Genomic DNA, 21577 nt, shown 5'->3' with positions numbered 1-21577 from the left:
AGACAATTAACAGCAGACTCTCTTTCACTAGTTTATAAAATATTTACATTTTGTGTAGAAAGTTGTCAGATGTTTTTTTAATTAAAGATGGAAAACACATTAGTGACCTTTTCAAGAGAGATTTTAAGTATCCCTGGAAAGATTTTATGAACCAAGGTGAGTGGAGTAAAAAACAGAAGAAAAAAATTCATAGAAGAAAGCAATTTTCCCAGCAATTTGAACAACCAAGCATACGATCTTTAGGATGTATATTCTTTATTTTATTATGTGCTCAGTTGATAAAAAATCACCCCACACAATCAATGATTCCTTTATTTTTCAGAGTTTTGTATTATCCAGACTATAACCTTTAACATATTCAAAACTAACAAGTATGGCTAATACAGAATGATCTCCATGTTAATCACTTATGCAAGACAAGACATTTGGTACCAAATGATGGTACTTTTGACATGTTTTTTATTGTGATATGTCAAAGTGTTAAAGTCTTATTTCATGATTATTTTTCATTAACGACAATTTCTGTGCTATTATGTGTTGATTGGAAAAATTCAGATGAGTCACTTTTTGGGACTACCTATTGTTTGAGAAAATGTACTTATTCATGTTCTAGTTCTTATTCTAATATTTAAATGTTATTTACAGTTTGCTTTTATTTAGCTTTTGTCATCCTAAATCATGAACTTTATACAATAGGTAGTCACCATTCTGCAGCCAGTAGCCACACAGTAGGTCAGGAAGAAAAGTGAGAAACTGCTTTACCAGTAGAATTATAAAGAAAGATTAGGAAAACCTAATACGAACATGAATTGGATTCACACACTCTGTTGGGATTGACACATCTACTCTTATGAACAGTACCAGTATCTTTAATGAAGGAAGCAGGGCCTCAGTTTTTTTAGATTTTTACCTCAAAGACACTAAAGCCTTTTGTAAGAGTCTACACTGCCCTTTACATAAGAATACAGCTCCATAAACCGAGAGAAGAGTCATTCTTTTAGGAGAAATAAAAAAAGCATAGCTGTAGAAATCTGAGAATACAAAAGATAAAATTTTGCACATAAAATATCAGCATATCAAAGGACACAGTAACTACGATTTATGAGAAGCTGATATGGTTTTGAATACCATATTAAAAAAACCTAATTTGGATTCACACACTGTGTTGGGATTGACACATGAAGAAATCTAGAAGAGATGTGTGAAAAGCTAAACTCTGTAAAAATCTGAAGAGGTTTAAAAATAAACTAATCTATCGCCACCTGAGGTGTGTGTGTGTCTGGGGGGGGATCTAGGTTTAAGGATATTCTTGTTTTTTCTGGAGTAGGACTCCTAAAAGCAAAAGGACACGTGCAGCCAAATTGTCCATAAGAGTTCAAATGGGGAACTACCGGCTTGGAGCAATGTTTGTCCTTCACTGGGTTTTATTCCCTGAAACACCAGGGAGTCTTCTTCCAATTTTGTTGATGTAAATGGCATGGCATTTTCTGCAGGACATGCAGTAAACCATGTTCTCTAGGTAATTAAATAAAAGTTAACCCTTTTGCTGTGAAAGTCTAAAATGTCCCATTTGCTGTAACAGAAACTGCTGCATCACATTCAAATACAGTATACAGTGCCTTGCGAAAGTATTCGGCCCCCTTGAACTTTTCAACCTTTTGCCACATTTCAGGCTTCAAACATAAAGATATAATTTTTTTATTTTATGTGAAGAATCACCAACAAGTGGGACACAATTGTGAAGTGGAACGAAATCTATTGGATTTTTGAAACTTTTTTAACTAATAAAAAAATGAAAAGTGGGGCGTGCAAAATTATTCGGCCCCCTTGCGTTAATACTTTGTAGAGCCACCTTTTGCTGCGATTACAGCTGCAAGTCGCTTGGGGTATGTCTCTATCAGTTTTGCACATCGAGAGACTGAAATTCTTGCCCATTCTTCCTTGCAAAACAGCTCGAGCTCAGTGAGGTTGGATGGAGAGCGTTTGTGAACAGCAGTTTTCAGCTCTTTCCACAGATTCTCGATTGGATTCAGGTCTGGACTTTGACTTGGCCATTCAAACACCTGGATACGTTTATTTGTGAACCATTCCTTTGTAGATTTTGCTGTATGTTTGGGATCATTGTCTTGTTGGAAGATAAATCTCCATCCCAGTTTCAGGTCTTTTGCAGACTCCAACAGGTTTTCATCCAGAATGGTCCTGTATTTGGCTGCATCCACCTTCCCCTCAATTTTAACCATCTTCACTGTCCCTGCTGAAGAAAAGCAGGCCCAAACCATGATGCTGCCACCACCATGTTTGACAGTGGGGATGGTGTGTTGAGGGTGATGAACTGTGTTGCTTTTACGCCAAACATATCGTTTTGCATTGTGGCCAAAAAGTTCGATTTTGGTTTCATCTGACCAGAGCACCTTCTTCCACATGTTTGGGGTGTCTCCCAGGTGGCTTGTGGCAAACTTTAGACGAGACTTTTTATGGATATCTTTGAGAAATGGCTTTCTTCTTGCCACTCTTCCATAAAGGCCAAATTTGTGCAGTGTAAGACTGATTGTTGTCCTATGGACAGACTCTCCCACCTCAGCTGTAGTTCTCTGCAGTTCATCCAGAGTGATCATGGGCCTCTTGGCTGCATCTCTGATCAGTCTTCTCCTTGTCTGAGCTGAAAGTTTAGAGGGACGGCCAGGTCTTGGTAGATTTGCAGTGGTCTGATACTCCTTCCATTTCAAGATGATCGCTTGCACAGTGCTCCTTGGGATGTTTGAAGCTTGGGAAATCTTTTTGTATCCAAATCCGGCTTTAAACTTCTCCACAACAGTATTACGGACCTGCCTGGTGTGTTCCTTGGTCTTCATGATGCTCTCTGCGCTTTCAACAGAACTTGAGACTATCACAGAGCAGGTGCATTTATACAGAGACTTGATTACACACAGGTGGATTCTATTTATCACCATCAGTCATTTAGGACATTGGATCATTCAGAGATCCTCGCTGAACTTCTGGAGTGAGTTTGCTGCACTGAAAGTAAAGGGGCCGAATAATTTTGCACGCCCCACTTTTCATTTTTTTATTAGTTAAAAAAGTTTCAAAAATCCAATAGATTTCGTTCCACTTCACAATTGTGTCCCACTTGTTGGTGATTCTTCACATAAAATAAAAAATTTATATCTTTATGTTTGAAGCCTGAAATGTGGCAAAAGGTTGAAAAGTTCAAGGGGGCCGAATACTTTCGCAAGGCACTGTATATCCATTATCATGTGTGTATGAGCCCCTTTCTGGTAACACATGCTGATGCAGCTCTCCACTCAAACTTCATATACAAATAGAGAAAAACACAAGGTTCTAAGATGTATAATCTACATTAGTTATTGTATTCATACACCTGTATCTACAGTACATGATGCAGCTATACATGTTCATATACAGTGCCTTGCGAAAGTATTCGGCCCCCTTGAACTTTTCAACCTTTTGCCACATTTCAGGCTTCAAACATAAAGATATAATTTTTTTATTTTATGTGAAGAATCACCAACAAGTGGGACACAATTGTGAAGTGGAACGAAATCTATTGGATTTTTGAAACTTTTTTAACTAATAAAAAAATGAAAAGTGGGGCGTGCAAAATTATTCGGCCCCCTTGCGTTAATACTTTGTAGAGCCACCTTTTGCTGCGATTACAGCTGCAAGTCGCTTGGGGTATGTCTCTATCAGTTTTGCACATCGAGAGACTGAAATTCTTGCCCATTCTTCCTTGCAAAACAGCTCGAGCTCAGTGAGGTTGGATGGAGAGCGTTTGTGAACAGCAGTTTTCAGCTCTTTCCACAGATTCTCGATTGGATTCAGGTCTGGACTTTGACTTGGCCATTCAAACACCTGGATACGTTTATTTGTGAACCATTCCTTTGTAGATTTTGCTGTATGTTTGGGATCATTGTCTTGTTGGAAGATAAATCTCCGTCCCAGTTTCAGGTCTTTTGCAGACTCCAACAGGTTTTCATCCAGAATGGTCCTGTATGTGGCTGCATCCATCTTCCCCTCAATTTTAACCATCTTCCCTGTCCCTGCTGAAGAAAAGCAGGCCCAAACCATGATGCTGCCACCACCATGTTTGACAGTGGGGATGGTGTGTTGAGGGTGATGAGCTGTGTTGCTTTTACGCAAAACATATCGTTTTGCATTGTGGCCAAAAAGTTCGATTTTGGTTTCATCTGACCAGAGCACCTTCTTCCACATGTTTGGGGTGTCTCCCAGGTGGCTTGTGGCAAACTTTAGACGAGACTTTTTATGGACATCTTTGAGAAATGGCTTTCTTCTTGCCACTCTTCCATAAAGGCCAGATTTGTGCAGTGTAAGACTGATTGTTGTCCTATGGACAGACTCTCCCACCTCAGCTGTAGTTCTCTGCAGTTCATCCAGAGTGATCATGGGCCTCTTGGCTGCATCTCTGATCAGTCTTCTCCTTGTCTGAGCTGAAAGTTTAGAGGGACGGCCAGGTCTTGGTAGATTTGCAGTGGTCTGATACTCCTTCCATTTCAAGATGATCGCTTGCACAGTGCTCCTTGGGATGTTTGAAGCTTGGGAAATCTTTTTGTATCCAAATCCGGCTTTAAACTTCTCCACAACAGTATTACGGACCTGCCTGGTGTGTTCCTTGGTCTTCATGATGCTCTCTGCGCTTTCAACAGAACCTTGAGACTATCACAGAGCAGGTGCATTTATACAGAGACTTGATTACACACAGGTGGATTCTATTTATCACCATCAGTCATTTAGGACAACATTGGATCATTCAGAGATCCTCGCTGAACTTCTGGAGTGAGTTTGCTGCACTGAAAGTAAAGGGGCCGAATAATTTTGCACGCCCCACTTTTCATTTTTTTATTAGTTAAAAAAGTTTCAAAAATCCAATAGATGTCGTTCCACTTCACAATTGTGTCCCACTTGTTGGTGATTCTTCACATAAAATAAAAAATTTATATCTTTATGTTTGAAGCCTGAAATGTGGCAAAAGGTTGAAAAGTTCAAGGGGGCCGAATACTTTCGCAAGGCACTGTACCTCTGTGCACAAACAGACATACAGTATACAACATACTGTACACCCACATACCTATATCTAGGTGTACACTGCATGTGTATGCACAAACAAACTTACACCTGCAAATATGTTTGCAAAGAAAATGAGTAGATTTTCTTTTTTTTATATATATATACTTCTGGCCTGTTTTCTCAAGCAATTCTGCTATTATACATTATCAGGTATTTTTAAACTCTAGTGATAAGGAAACACTAGAACCTTCACTTTGCACTAATAGAACACAAACATTACCAATGTACTAAAGGACAAGTCAGAAAGCCCAGGTGTAGTGACCAAAACTGCAAAGGTGTCACATGTCATTGTTTTTGTCAAATGTCCTTCATACTAGGCCTGTCTGAAGAAGTTGAAGAAATAAGATCACAAGGATTAGTCATCTATAGAAGATTCCAGATGATTCACACAGGTGTATCAACAGATAATTAAACAAAGTGAGAAGAGTGCTGATTTCATTTCGACATAAGACTTTAATATGAAATTCAAACAAGCCGGTAGGGTATAGCGTTTTTAATAAATGTTTTGGACTAGAGGTATACCTGTTTGTGATTAACTGACATAAACACTAGGTCACTAGTATTAAAATAAACTGGTAGTAGTTAAAGAGTTATCATTTAGGTGCAGCTCTTCATAAATTGGGTTAATATGGGATTTTCAACAACCAAAACTTCATTGTAATCATTCGAACCTCGTTAAGCAGTACTGCTATACTGCTATTGATAGTAAAATGTAGTCATATTTTTAACCATAATTTTACTAAAATATATTAATTCACTCAATATAATAATAGTCTTTGTATACATCTGTGGCATTAGCTATCATACAGTATGTTTTCACCCACAAAGTGCTGGCAGGAAAAACCTCTTCCTGTTAAAAAGGCACAAAGCTTCAAAATACTTTAGGATTTGTGCAGAGATGTTATTTTCAGTGCTGAATGAAAATGACCTCTGAGCAGTATTTGTATACAAAGCTTTCCTGCAGATGAAACTGGATCTGATGGTTTTCTGGCAATAATTACGACTATCATTATTGTTCAGGAAGAACAATAAATAGCCATTACATATTTTCATTACTTTCCCCAGTAATACTGTATGTACTGTATATCATAGGTAGTTGTCTAAATAAAGCTGTTGTATGACAGGTAATGGCCATCCCATTGAACAGCTTCCCAAGCTTATCCATGCGAAGGATTTTGATCCAAACTATTCAAACTGGTTTACCGATTGGAGCTTCTGTGGATTTTGACCTTTTCAGAATTTGTTGACATGGCAGCTTGCACCCATGGTGGTATACTGAAAGACTCGGAGTACAACATGAAGGGGTGGGTTTGGGCATCTTCTAACAATTTCTGTGTACCAGGTTTAGCTATGGGAACTCCAGTGAAATAGATGTAGTGAATTAATTAGTGATACCGATCATGAAGCAGGGATCAATTAATCTACCAAATTTAGGTGAGGTTTTTGCCAGATTGCAGCACTCTGAGAGACATCCACCACCAGTGTGCATCTTAGTGAAAATACTTCATTTCAAGTGCGATGTCAGAAGACCTTGGTTGTGCGGTTGTGTGTGTGGGATGCTGCCAATGATGGGAGTTGACAGGAATCACTGAAACGGGCAGTGTGGGTGGAATGCTTGCGCCTTCTAATAAAGAATAAAAGATTGAAAAAGACAGATGTAGCCGCATGCATTCAGAAACCAAAGTTGGTCTTATAATAGTATGAAAGAGCTCTTATAAAACAGCTGCTCTTATACAATGGATTGTATGGTTATAAACCACTAAAGTTACATTAGTAATGTTTATCTACTAATAGATCCACAGTATTGATCTATGCCAGCAATGATGAAGAAGAGCATAGCTCTCAATTCAAGGTGTGACAATTTGCCAGAAGGATCTCCCCCCCCCCCATTTTGCAATATCCAAACAGACCTGTAGAAGATCATGGTAGACGGACAGGTATTTATAATTAATAATAATGCCTTACAATTATATAGTTCTTTTCTGGACACTCCACTCAGTGCTTTACAGGTGATGGGGATCCCCTCCACCACCACCAGTGTGCAGTGCCACCTGGATGATGCGACGGCAGGCATAGTGCGCCAGAACGCTCCCCACACACCAGCTCTCAGTGGGGAGGAGAACAGGGTGATGAAGCCAGTTCATAGATGGGGATTATTAGGAGGCCGTGACTGGTAATTTGGCCAGGAAACCAAATGAGACAGAGGTAACACCCCTACTCTTTTCAAGAAACACCCTGGCATTTTAATGACCACTAAGACCTTGGTTTTACATCACATTTGAAGAGGGTGACTTTTTTAATTATAGTGTCCCCATCACACAAACCACCACACAGACCACAGGGTGAGCTCTCTACTGGTTCCAGCAGCAACCTTAGCTTTCCCAGGAGGTCTCCCATCCAGGTACTGACCAGGCTCACACCTGCTGAGCTTCAGTGGGCTTCCAGTTGTGAGGTACAGGTTGATTCTAGGTATCTTGTTTTTGTTTGAGAGCTCCAACTGTTTAAACTGATCATGAATTTAAAATATAAGATTCACAGAAGAGCACCATTTTACTCACACCTGTCCTCTTTTCAATGAATTGTGCAATAATTATTTTTGTCTGAGTGAAGTTGTTAAGAACTGGAAGAAAAAGATCTTGTCTGGAACAAACTATCCAGTCATATTGTAGACAACTATTTTCTAGGATCCTTTAAGAAAAGGTCGTTATAAGATCTTAGTTACTAACCAATTAGTAACCAAACAAGCCAGATTAGCCAAATTCTCTCCTTTCATTCAGAACCCTTCTTACATTCTTAAAAGACAACTGGCAAGCCATTCAGGCATTCAAGTAACAAAGTAACACGAGCTGGAGGAAATGTATTATTGTTTAGATTGTTAGGCTTCCAAACAGCAAAGTTTCTGGAGGTAAACTATTCATGTTCGGATAATGTATTATATTATTATACCAAGATTTTCAAAACCATAAAATTGCTACATTCGACAAACACCTGAAACTTCACAGGACTGTAAAACCCTTCGGGAAGTTGGACCAGAGTGAAAATGCTGCTGATAATTTATAAAGTTTGATCACTATACAGTATATTGAATTCTTCTTAGAGTTTGAGAAAGTTTCAGAAATCTACCCTGTAATCAATTACGGATGAGAAACCTGGTACAAAAGGTTATGCCAAGGATTTAGCCCTGTACAAGAGAGATCAGTTGATTTGGCTACCATGTTGGATTTGTCAGGTACAATTTGAATACCTTCTGTTTGAATTATACTAGAACACTTGTTGTAGCTCCTTTAGAAATGTTACTGTCTCCTTCATAGTAATAATCATTAATAATTCCTTACACTTATAAAGCGTTAGTAGTAGAAACATTATTGTAGAACGTATATACAGTTCATCAGCAATCCACACAGCAAACCAAAGCAATGAAAACTAACCAGCAGTTTGTAAGTCACACTCAGATTTAAATCTGCTGACCTCTCCTTATTCAGTCAATCAGCTTGGCATTTATCAGCTCTTGGCTGCGTCTACCCACTTACTCTGCAGTGTATTTAAAGACACTTATCCCACTTGTTAAGTGCATTGTTCTGCTGCAATGACGGATATGTGCTGTTTACAGAGTGAGGAAAAGATACGATTATATCCTGCATAACTAGGAAAACTCTACAATCAAAAAGTTAGGAAAGTTTAGCCTACAGAAATGGACATAGCCCTCCCATAGAATTGACTTCTAATTTCACAATTCTGCTATGTAAATCTGTAAATGCTGTTTTTATACCTCTGGCTATAGAGATATTGTCTCCATCTACTATCTCTCATCTCCGTGTCTGTTTAACAAGGGCTATCTTTGCCGTTACAGATTCTCTGAAAGCATCATAGAGATTTTGAAGCAAATGTCCCTCAAGTACAAAAGGAAAATAATGCAGTAGACCTAGTAGTAGGTTAGTTTCTCAGCTAGATTCGTCACCACAGTCACTCTCTCAATGTAAATCCATTCTATTTACTTCATTCCTTGATAAAACTGTCTGGTGACACTATCATTTATGAGATGCATGTTTAATGTTGTTACCTAACAGTCTCCCTGCGTCTGCTCGGCGAGGGGTGTTGCCCCCACTGTGTGTCTCCCCTGTCGGCCCATCCCCCGCCTGGTGTTCGCGAGCAGTTGTGTGTGCTGGGCTGCTTTGTCCAGCCGCTTTCTTATTGGCTGGATGGCTGTCAAAGGGTCTGTGCCCAAGAGCTGATGCTCACTTTCACAAGGCAATTCCTGCAAGCGGAGCGAGGAATGGGTTCCCTTGTGTCGCACTTTCCCTGGAGCTCTTAGCCTTAACAACACTGCGGAAACCCGGCACGCCAGCTTTGCGCTAAAATGCCCGAATCAGCTTTAGAAGGTAGGAGAACTACTCTTTAATTAATCCTCATTGTGAGAATCGATGTAAAATTACAAATACATTTAAAGTTCTAATGCAAGTCATTTAATCTGGTTTAACAGAAATCTAGATTATTGCTTTTTCTTAGTTTTAAGGTGCCTTCTTTCGAAATAGATTTAAATTGGATTAATGTGGATGTTCCTAAAAACAAAACCAGCAATTTAACCTTCATGCCAACTGTTACTTTGCAAATAATTACATTTCTGTTACTTAATGTTAACTCTAAATAAGATGTTTAAAAATAGACATGCATTACTCACAAGAATAGTATAGATCCCATTTAGATCTGTCTCTTTTCAATAATTCACAATATTAATTTAAGTAAATTATATATTAACATTTAATGTATTCTGCTACATTTTTAAAGTTTCAAACTCAGGCAAATATGAAAAAAAAGTGAATAATAAGCATGCAGTACATTTTTTTACTTAAGATAATTACTGAACAGCACCAGTTCCCTCCACTCTAATCCAAGGGCAGAGATTTTGCTGTAGTAGTGTAATGATTTTCTTCGGACATGACTCAGATAAATTGATCTAGTTAATAGTATGCAGCATGACTGTCTGAGTATTTTGAACCTCAACTTGCAATTCAGACATCCCTCATTTTTATTTCCCCATCCAGTACATGTCATGAGTTATTGAAAGTAGTCTTAATTAACTGTCCCGTCTGTGGAATTGTTGTGAAGAGCAAAGTAAAGCAAATACCTTAATTTAGATGCGTTTAGTACTTCATACTCATCTTCAGTATCTGTACTATCACTGCGGCCTGGATGAGTCATGCACATAAAGACGATAAGATGTGGAACTGTGCACAGCCCTTGTGAAAGTGTGAGAGATACAGTATTAACACCTTGCAGCAACACAGTTTATGGGTGAGGTTGGCAACCCTGCTTTGTCAGATATCATTCCACCCACTGGGTTTACTGGAATGCTGTTGTAGGAGTTTTATGAGGTATAACATCCTCATGCTCAGTAGGATTTTGATCTTATGATTGGCCACATCACAGCAGAGTCATAATTCTGTAAGTATACAGTATGTGGTCTTAAGAAAGTAGGTACTGCAGGTACTTTACATGAGGTATAACATCCTCATGGGGTGGAGTGGTGGCACTGTGGCTAGGGATCTGCGCCTGGGGCTGGAAGGTTGCTGGTTCAAATCCTGCAGCCGACAGAGGAATCCTACTCTGTTGGGCCACCTGAGCAAGGCCCTTAACCCCAACTGCTCCAGGGGTGCCTTTACAATGGCTGACCCTGCACTCTGACCACAAGCTTCTCTCTCCCTGTCTGTGTCTCATGGAGAGCAAGTGGGGTATGTGAAAAAAGATGAATTACTAATGCAAAAAATTGTATATGGCTAATAAAGTGATCTTATCTTATTAATCCCATGCGGGAAATTCAAGTGCTACAGCAGCCAGGCACAATCAAAACAGTACAGTACAAATGTAGTAATACAGAAATACAATAAATATTTTTTTTAAAAAATTGAATAAAGAATTACAAACAAAACAGAAAAAGCACACACAACAAAAATTATGAATATACAGAACACAAGGAAGATGTAATACACAGTATAGATATCGCACACTCCCAGGCATATTGTACAGAGTATATACTGTATCTATTGCACAGTTGTGAATAATAAATAAATTGCCCATTCCCCTTCCGCGTATTGCACTTCTATAAACCAGATGTAGACAGAACACCAGTAAAGCAGAAATGAGAAATGTTTGAGAAATCTTTTCTTGTTTTAACTTACGAGGGACTTAATAATCCCCTTTATTCATTTGCAGTGCTTGGTTCTTTGTTTGTGTATGATAAAAGTGATTGACAGCAAAATTATATCTTAGTAGGGTCTACTGGCCATGAATCAAAAGTGAAAAATGCCATTAAGAGATCAAAGGACAGCAAACAAAATCTGCCATTACAAAGCTCTTTTATAACGACTAAAAATACTTAAGGTTAGCAATATATTACTGCATGGATACATGCAGTTTACTTTTACAAACACTTTTTGTGCCAAATTCAACACTTAAAAATACTCATTGATTAGGTTTATAGATTAGAAAACAATGCATACAACATTTAATTACTTGGTACTTTTGCCATTCTGTTCTCATTTCTGAATCGATTTGATTGCTTTTTGCGATCTCTTATTTGGACTAAATTTAGTCATTTATCCTGCATTGACTTTGTACACCCTACTCATGCCCCTTATTTCTTTTCTATTAAAATAAATTAATACATTTTATTTTCCCACATTTTATAGAGAACCTGACCTCAATGTATAAATGGGGTTACATTTTTTTAGCTTTTTATTTTTATTTTCACTATTGCTCTATTCCCTCATCCTCTCTATTTGTAAAAGCTTCTGAATGTTTTTGAATCATTTTGTGTTCATCCCAGTACAAGTAAAAAAATCAAATGTCAAAGTCAGCTTTACTGCCAAACCAAGCCTTTGGATTAGGACTTTTATGTGATGCACTTCAAATAACAGAGATACAAAAAACAACAGGTACAAGGAGAGAAAAAAAATCATAAATATTCCACACATATCAAAACACAATATAATGTCGCATTGCAGTGAAGATAGAATCCACAAAGTTGCCAATACATATTTTTTAACAGTTTTGAGTTAAGAGACTGCATAACCAGCAAAGTAAGTGTTGATCCAGAGCTACTGTTGCCAGCAGCCATATCACCCTGCAACTCACAGCTGGCAGCCCACTGAAGCTCAGCAGGTGTGAGCCTGGTCAGTACCTGGATGGAGACCTCCTGGGAAAAGCTGCTGCTGCTGGAATAGGTGTTAGTGGGCCCAGCAGGGGGCACTCACCCTGTGGTCCATGTGGGTCCTAATGCCCCAGTATAGTGATGGGGACACTATACTGTAAAACAGGTGCCGTCCTTCATATGAGATGTAAAACAGAGGTCCTGACTCTCTGTGGTCATTTAAAAATCCTAGGGCATTTCTTGAAAAGAGTAGGGGTGTAACCCCGGTGTCCTGGCCAAATTTCCCATTGGCCCTTACCAATCGTGGCCTCCTAATAATTCCCATCTGTGAATTGGCTTCATTAGTCTGCTCTCCTCCCCACTGAGAGCTGGTGTGTGGGGAGTGTACTGGTGCACTATGGCTGCTGTCGCATCATCCAGGTGGGGCTGCACACTGGTGGTGGTGGAGGGGATCCCCATTACCTGTAAAGCGCTTTGAGTGGAGTGTCCAGAAAAGCGCTATATAAGTGTAAGCAATTATTATTATTATTATTATTATTGTTACTGTTCCAGATTTGACACATCTTAACCTTGTTCCCAGGGAAAGAAGCTCAGACAGGGGAGAGGCTATGTGGGAGTGGCTGATAATCTTCAGAAGTTTTCGATTTTAACATAGTATACTGTATATTTAAAAATAAAGACAGGGAATGCATCAGGTATAATTTGTGATTTAAGATGAATAAATGAAGTTGAAGGTCCTGATGTTATGGTATCCAACACAGCAGCTCTTCGGTCCTGGGTTCCATTTCAGACTGGGATTCTCCCAGTGCCTCTGTTGTTTTTTTACCAGGAATTCAGGGTGCTTCCAGAGATACACGTATGCCTACTATGCTGAATTTGTGCTTGGGTGTGTTTAGTACTTCATACTCATCTTCAGTATCTGCACTATCACTGCTGCCTGGACAAATCGTGTGCATAAAGATGATAATGCAGAACTGTGGAACTGTGCACAGCACTTGTGAAAGTGTGAGTGATCCAAATTAGGTTGCTTCTATGTACTGTATATGCACTGCAATGGACTGGATAGCCATAGTTATGTCTTGCACCCTGTGCTTCAAGGATAGCCTCTGGGCTGTTTCAATGCTTGCAAGGAATAAATGTCTTTCTGATAATGGAAGTATGGACCAAATACTGAAATGAACAAATGCTAATGATTGACACCTGAAGAAGGCTCCACAGCTGACATGTTGTGGCTCTCTGCTCTGCATTGAATAAGCCTTAACTTGTTCCTAATGGTGATGACAGCAGTTAGGACACTTTTAAGTTGACTCAGACCAGAGAGTTTTAAAACTTTGGTATAATTTTTAAGATATAAAATCTGAAATCAAATCAATTAAGCACACCCTGTAGAATTTTACATTTTATATTTTATAAGTGCACATTTGTTTCAGTACTTTCAGACAGTTCTTCGATTCTCTTCAAACTGTTAATAAGTGAAAACCTTCTGAATTAAAATTTTTACTTGGACCGTTCCCATTCAAAGGGACAAACAACTTGACTGCCATCCAACTTAAGTTGCTGTTGAAATGCAGAAGTCAATGTTGGAGTTAAGTCAGTCTCAAGAGAAGTGGGTAGAGAAATGTTTGACTAATGTACAGGTCATGACATGGCTTTCTCAGTCAGGTCTCACTCCTACTTGCACCTCCTAACTCAGGCCTATCACTATCATTTTTAGGCCTCCTCCCTCAGGCAGAGATGAGTACTGAGCTACACCATATTGTTCTTTTACACTTTATGCTTAATGAAAATGTCTGAAAGTACTGCTACAGTCCTCAGTTTAGCTTTGCACTCTGGACCCAAATTTCCCAGATTTCCTCCAGGCAGGATAATGGTGACAGTGCATCCATTTGGGATTGGTCAATCCATCTCTGGTTTCTCATTCTTTTGGCAGTTAATGAGTGTGCATGATGGGAGTAGAAAATGGAATGAGTTTAAGGGTGAAGATTTGCGATTTCTTGTGTAAAAAAGAAAAACTGACACTTTTTCTACTTTAGTCCTTGAATAGACTCACTTTAAAACCATATTTACTTACATTTTTTACTTTCTTTGAGTAAATGACCAAAGAATAATATCTCAACAATAACTACTGTACTGTGGGGCCTCCAAGGATTCAACCCAAATACTGTTAAACTGCATCATCGGGCACTGCAGGTGTAACATTAATGCCTCTCCCTTTAATTTTCTGGGTTGATGCATGACTTTATCGTATCTGTGTAGAATAAAACCTAGTTTCATACCAAACTTAGCCCCCAAGGGTTCTTCAAGCACTGACTAGACTGGTCATTACAATGTGTGATGGGTGCAGCTCTGCTCTGCTAATGCTGCGATTCAATTACAGGCACTCTCAGGCTCATTGCAGACTCAGAGCCACTCCCTAAACACTGGTGAACTCCATCGTGCCAAAAGATCGGGTCCCATGCTGCATTTGCTTAGGTTTCAAGGGTGATGTTACAAATAAAATAAGGGGGGATCATACCAGTTACAAATGCAAGATGCACATTTAACCATTAATCGTCCTTCTTCGGAACAAGCAAAGGTTTATTCCATGCTGAAAAGAGAAGAAAAGGAACACAAAGTTTCAGGTGTCTTCTCTTTTCAGCAGGGAATAAACCTTTGCTTGCTCCTTTGTAGCCTACGCATGCTGACGCAGCTCTCTTCTTGAACTTAATCACCTTTCTTTCACAACCATGCATTTAACACTCTTCCCTGTAGTAGGTTTTCAGGTTTATAAAGGCCCTAAACCCCAGCTGCTCCATGCTGACCCTGCGCTCTGACCCCCAGCTTCTCTCCCTGTCTGTGTGTCTCATGGAGAGCAAGCTGGGGTCTGTGAAAAGACACATTCCTCATACAAGAAATTGTATGTGGCCAATAAAGTGATCTTATCTTTCATGAAATAGCTGGATGAAATCCTTAAGCCAATAAACTATCTTCCAAACAAGCCAAATGGACTGAGTGGCCTCCTCTCATTTGCACTCTATGCTCTTAGCACAACAAAAATATAAGTAATTATGAAGAACATTGTATATTATTTTTTAATAACCCTAAAAATATTTAAAAAGTAGTTCTGAAAAGGTGTTTTTTTTTCCCAATGGTCTCATTGAGAGTAACATAAAAATAAATAACGTTCAGAAGCAGAGAAGGCTGTTGCAACACTAACGTGATGATCTGTTTTTTATCAAATACAGGCCATGAACTGTTTCTAAAGCAGGTCAATTATTCTTCATTTGATACTGTAAATATTTCCTGTATAATTCAATAATGCATTCAAATGAAGATCCAGAAAAAATAACAAGCTAATGTCTTTGCTTTGTCAGGCTCAATACATGACTGTACGGAAGACAGAAAGCAATGAATTATTTACTTTACAACTTATTAAAAACACTATATTTGGATTGATTAGTGCTTAGTTATGATGCAATTTGGCAATCAGCTCTTATTGACAAAACAAAACTCTTTCACATGTTGTATGCTTTCATCCAGGTCTGCTGAATGAGTTTTGAATATTGCTTTTCATTCTAACAAAAATCCAAACCTTTGAATCAAAATAAAGTATTAAAATCTCCATCACTCAATATGCATTGTAAGTATAGGATCTTTAGTATCCAAAGACTTACTCAATTTGAAAGAAGCCAGATATGCAATTGAAATGTTTTTTTTTGTATTAATAAAAGGGCTTAATTTCACAGAAGGCAATTTCTTTCTTGCTCATGTTGAATCACTGGTGTTTATGTGTCCTCTAATTGTCTCTTCTTGTACTCCTGCACAGTGCACTTGCAGATCCTTCTGGGTGTGGGCCTTGCTGTCTTCTGTTTCTGCATTATTTTGGGCTGCATCCTGTGTTGGAGGCGCAGGAAGTCCTTCCCAGAGGAAGACAAGGCCCCTCCAAAGACCACTGATCATGTAGCAGTGGACCTTTCTTCCATCCTTTCTCCTGCCTCCAGTGCCAAAGCTAACACCACTCCCATCAAGCAGCAATATGAAGAGCTGGAGGGAGATGTCCTAGATTACCCGACACAGGTGCCCTATAGTTGCTCAGCACCATCAGAGCACAATTTTATTGTGCCATCCAGCAGTCAGCGCCCCAGGTCCGTTTCAGAGCTTACTAAGTCTACCTTCCCTTCGAGGCGCCTCAGCAGCCCCTCATATGAAACAAGTCCACCCTGCCAGCCAAGTCTCCATGGAAGGGCCTCACTCCCTGCCATACCCAAACTTAGCCTGGTCTCCAAGACCAAGAGGGCTCTAGAGAGGCGCTGCACTGTCACAGGAGACACTTTCACCTATAACGAGCGCACAAAGCTCACCTGTCAAGGACCCCAGCTCCTGCTACCCTCCACCGTGCGCCAGTCCCACACCCTCCCAGAGGAACTGTCTGAGATGAGCCCCAAGCTACACCCACGTCTCCACTTCAGCCTGCACTTCTCCCCAGCAAACGGGATCCTGACAGTGACTGTGTTAAGTTTATCCAGCACCCCACGCAAGCTGGGAGGTGTTTATGTATGCCTCAGTCTACTCCCTCGCTGTCCTGAACCTTTTCAGACATCTGTGCGCCGGCGTAGCACAAGCCCTGAATTCGGAGAGAGCTTCCTGTTCCAGGTGGGATCTGTTGAAGACCTGCAGGAGTGCTCTCTCCGGCTCACGGTTTTTTCAAAGGACTTCCCTGGACTGCGGGATGCCCTCCTGGGGCAGGTGGTACTGTCTTGTACGGATTTGGACTGGGAACCTGACCTGCCTGTCAGATATGCACGAGATCTGACCCTCCCCAAGGGGAAACTCAAAAAGGTATTGAAGAACACTTCTTCCATATATTGTGTGCATGCAGACTGTTTTCCTTTCCAATAAATTTAGTCTAGTCTCTACTTTCAATAATTTTACCAATTTTGTATTGCAGTAAAGTATCTGCATTATACTGCATTAGGATTTTACATCAATACACAGTAATATGAAATCGTTGACAAAGCTGATTGCATTTGTTGTATCTCATACATAGAGAGCCATTAAAAATAATTTATAAAAGTTACATAAATAGCGTCAAGATTCACAACTGGGAATCAAAGCCCTGGACCTTTTCGTCAACACCTTTCAGGATTGAAAAAGCTAGTGTCAGATCCTCTTATCGTGTCTGTCAGAAGCTGCAATATTGCTTATGTACAGTAAATCTGATAATGAAATAATATGGGGTATCCTCTGTTGTTGAAAAAAAGAATGCATTCTGAGAGCTTGGTTTTAGAAATACATGTCATCACTGAAAAGTCGTCAGGAGCCTGTGGAACTGTGGAAAGGGGAGAATTTTTTTGTGTGTATGGCTTATGCCTGTTTGCAAGTTGTTCATGAGAATTCACAAGGAATATGGGTATCTGAGAGACAAACATGATGCCCTCTGTGTCCCAGAGAACATCTGAGGTGGTTGCAGAGAGAATGGAGTGAAATGCTATGTTAACTGATGAATGCAGTTTTGCCAGACCTGATGGAAAACATGCTTTTTCCAAGACCAAGAGGCAACCTGTAGATATTAAATATAGTAAGGGAATCAGCACAGATCCCTGTGGAACACCTTGAGTAGAAGAGGCAACGTGATTTCAAACAACCAAGATCTACAGTATGGATTGGTTCCTGGTATCAAGAACAAAATAAACTGGCACTTTCTTCAACAAACAAATGAACTCATGCAATCCCCAACAAGTTTGGTTTGCATAATTTATGGATCCCTTTTGACAATTCTCAGTCTCTTTATGTTCCTGGTGAAAGCGTTTATCCCATTTTAATTCAAGCTCATTTTAATTTAAGCTAGAAAACAAACCAATCAAGGGAAAAAACAGTGATACTTGCTATATATCTTTTCATTGTGATCTAGTACTGTGCTAAGATTGACCTACAGTACAGCATTTAAAGCTGCACTAAATTCCAGCATGTGACCCATCAGAAGTGTTCTGGAAATCATCAAATCTCCATTAGCACTGTGTCCTTGTATAATCCCTGCCTAAAAAGTTTGAAGAGTTTATTGGATGCAAAATGAAGTTGTAATTGAGCTGCCACCAACTACCTGAAAGAAAAGGCAAATTGGAGATGGAATGGAAGTCTCTGGTAGTCATGTGGGACCTAGCCAGGTTTTTTAACATGTGAGAACAGAAGGCTTTAGATCTACCAGAACAAAACCAGGTTCCATGTACTCATGTACCCTCATTGAGGAGGGTAGCACCAAATGAACAAGGAGCAGATAAGCTAGCTTTGAGTAGGGATGTTTTAGCTACTGGTACTGTACATAGGCAGAAAAATGAGAAAATGAAAAATTCTCAAATAGATTTCATAATCAGATTTAGTTTCTTTAACTTTGCTCTTACTTTTAGTGTCCATTAGGAGTAAACCTATCATGCTTCTGTCTATGTACTCACTACACTCTTGGTATTAGACATACTGATACTGTACACTTAGGGCAGCTCATCTCCAATGTTAAAAACAATTACCCCAGAAAGGGAATCTAGTCACATTGACTGAATTTTCTTACCTTTATGAAAATTCCTGAAAATCTTATAGCTCAGTACCTGCTTAAAGACTGATGATTTTTTTTCCCCTTTCTGGAGGCATGTTTATTTATTTCTCATTTATAGTCCCATCAAAACTCTTGGAGAATGGTTGTGAAACATGAGTTGAGAGCTTGTTCATCTAATATAATACTGTATGCCCTACTGTAATGAAGAGTTTGTCAAGAGAAAAACAAAATATATTTTAAAAAATGCAAAAACACTGGACTTAATCTTTCCAAATTCAAATGGACAAAAAGTGCCAGAAAAGACACCTTGGGGTAATTAAACCTGTTCTTGTAAAGGGGATAACTGAGATGTCAACTCAACAATGAATTCCCCCTAATCAAGTTCATCCCTGGGTGTACAATACCAACATATCACACATGACAGGGCTATGGGTCCACATCAACACTATTACATATTAAACAGATTATTTCCAAACAAACATGCATGTGGATTATACTGTAAATATTGAGATCTTGAATGAATGAACAACAAGGTTGGGGAGCTCATGACAAACTCCCCCACCTTGCTACACTGTATATGTTTTAAGTAATAGCCACACTAGTGTCACGAACTGTTCTTTCCGGACCCTATGCAGACGACACGATACGGATTTGTGAGGAAACACTGGGGAACAAGTAATGCAGGAGAGGGTATGGAGACAGGGGGCGTGTCCAAGGGGTGCAGCTGTCCAGGGGAAGTGAGTCCGGGGCGCACAATCCATATAGCAAATCCAAACGGGTAATCAAAAACGGAGGCAAAAGTCCATGGCCAGGCGATCCATCCGGGGGATTAGGAACAGGAACCGGGTCGGAACCGGTGGGGGGAATCAGGAACAGAAGGTTAAACCCATAACGGAGCCAAACGCAACAAGAACCCCAGGTTCTCACGAAACGGGATTCAATGAGGAACCAGGAGTGGCGTCTGCGTCTGGCTTTTAAGGGGGAACGGAAATGGGGAACAGGTGCAGGTAATGGGAGAAAACAAGGAAGGTCTGGAGCGCCCTTAAGAGGAGGGGTTTGCGATCGTGACAACTAGAAAGCAAACTTTAAAAATATGCTGATAACAGAAACTGCTTAACAGCAAGGTGCACCTAACCCCATTGCAAGGATACCATACATTTACATATAAAAAAAATCTACAGGTTAGGAAGAAATAAATACGTTTTGCCAAGTTAACACTCATATTTTATGGAATTCAATGAGGTGAGAACCAAGTCATTACAGACTCTTGGATCAACTACTATTAAAGGTTAAATGGGCTGACTGTTGTTGCAAAGATTATTGTCTTCTTAAATCAAAAGACTTAAGTTAAAGAAAGTGAAGTATACTGTAGAAACTATTTATATTTTTATATTTTCTCAAGAGAACCAATTTTTTATTTGGGCCATCAGTAATAAAATAGGTTATTGCTTCTTGTCTTGACGTTGGCAATGCCCTTTTCTTAAATGAAAAGCTGTACAGTATGCAACATTTTTCCTACAAGCATGAACAAAAAAGGTTTTGACTACAAATTCTCAAACTTTGATTCAAGCTTATTAGTTCCACCCAACTAACTATCGCCCAAGTCAGCACCTGCTGCATCCTATCAAGATTACACCCAGTCACTGTACTCATTTCTCTGACTAGGTCTTTTTCGAGACAGGCTAATACAAGAGGCTCATACAGTACAGTCCTGAAACACTCCTTTATTAACATTCTCCCATACATCTCCAATTAATGCAATTGTAAGAATCAGCTGTGTCAATGTGACCCTATGCAACACCTGAATTGTCACTTTTACTTCTAAATCTAGAACATCTTCCAGTGTTACAATCCATTGTGTGCTGTCATCATCATCTCATCTTTTCAGCTATAGCCTTTGTGGATTTTACAGTATTTAGCTGTCATACCAAAAATGTGTATTTTAGCTGGAAAGTATACAGTAACTATACCAAAACTCAAAATAATATAATTGTAAAACAACTTTGATTGTGTGTTTTGCAGAAATTGAAATTCCCCCTTTCAGATAACCAGAAGCTAATAGGTTAATGTAGGAAAACATTTATTATTTGTTTTCTCTTCATGTTAGAAAGGTAAACATAATTTATTTAAAAAGCACATATTTTTACTTGTTGTTTACCTTGTTTCTAGACAAATACTAAATCAGTAGTTTAAATTGTTGTAAACCATCAACACTAAAACCATTGCTCTTCATTACTGCCCAACAGATGATGTTGTTCACATACCTGTATCACTGGCCTAATATATCACTGGAACAGACCCTGTGTGTGTTACAATTTCTTTTCTGTGTTTCAGAGTCTTAGTTCTCAGGACACATATACCCGTAGGAGCTCCACATCAAGCTTTAAACCCCTAGGCCAGCTTTTCATCCTGCTGCAGTATCAGACACTGGCTCATCGGATCAAGGTGATGGTCCGTAAAGCAGAGAACCTGACCAAGATCAACCGTATGCCAGGGGCACCAGGTACTGCAGTTCCTATCACCTCTTACTCTATGACTAGGAGGATCACATTTCCCATTTTCCCCCAGTCCAGTCTAGGACAGTACAGCTTTTCAGAAAATGCTATGGGTCCTATGTTTCGCAAAGAGGAAAACCTTCAAACTCTTAATTGGAAAAAAGCTATGACTCTCTCTGCATAGTAGAACAACTCATACAACCTGGGTAGTGTGTTTGAGTCAGTAATGATAGGTGTTATATTGGAAAGTATGAATGTAGAAGGAAGAAAGAAGGCTAAATGCAAATGAGGTAGCTTGGATCAAGT

At 39.4% G+C, this 21577-nt stretch overlaps 1 protein-coding gene across 2 annotated transcripts in view; it reads left to right on the top strand.

Annotated features, from left to right (window-relative positions):
* Window positions 1-21577, top strand: part of LOC107076919 (synaptotagmin-5) — a 29411-nt gene that overhangs the window by 2698 nt on the left and 5136 nt on the right. The window contains exons 1-3 of one of the 2 annotated variants that reach the window (XM_015343387.2): window positions 9320-9482; window positions 16056-17068; window positions 21111-21279. In XM_015343387.2, the coding sequence (XP_015198873.2) occupies window positions 9461-9482; window positions 16056-17068; window positions 21111-21279 (1204 nt within the window). In that variant the 5' untranslated portion in view covers window positions 9320-9460. Of the gene's footprint in view, window positions 1-9319; window positions 9483-16055; window positions 17069-21110; window positions 21280-21577 lie in introns of those variants that run through there. The other variant, XM_015343386.2, reaches the window with a different exon arrangement.

The sequence above is a fragment of the Lepisosteus oculatus genome, chromosome 5, assembly GCF_040954835.1.
Source record: "Lepisosteus oculatus isolate fLepOcu1 chromosome 5, fLepOcu1.hap2, whole genome shotgun sequence".
NCBI classification, from domain to species: Eukaryota; Metazoa; Chordata; class Actinopteri; order Semionotiformes; family Lepisosteidae; genus Lepisosteus; species Lepisosteus oculatus.
This window is presented reverse-complemented; position numbering and strand designations above follow the sequence as displayed.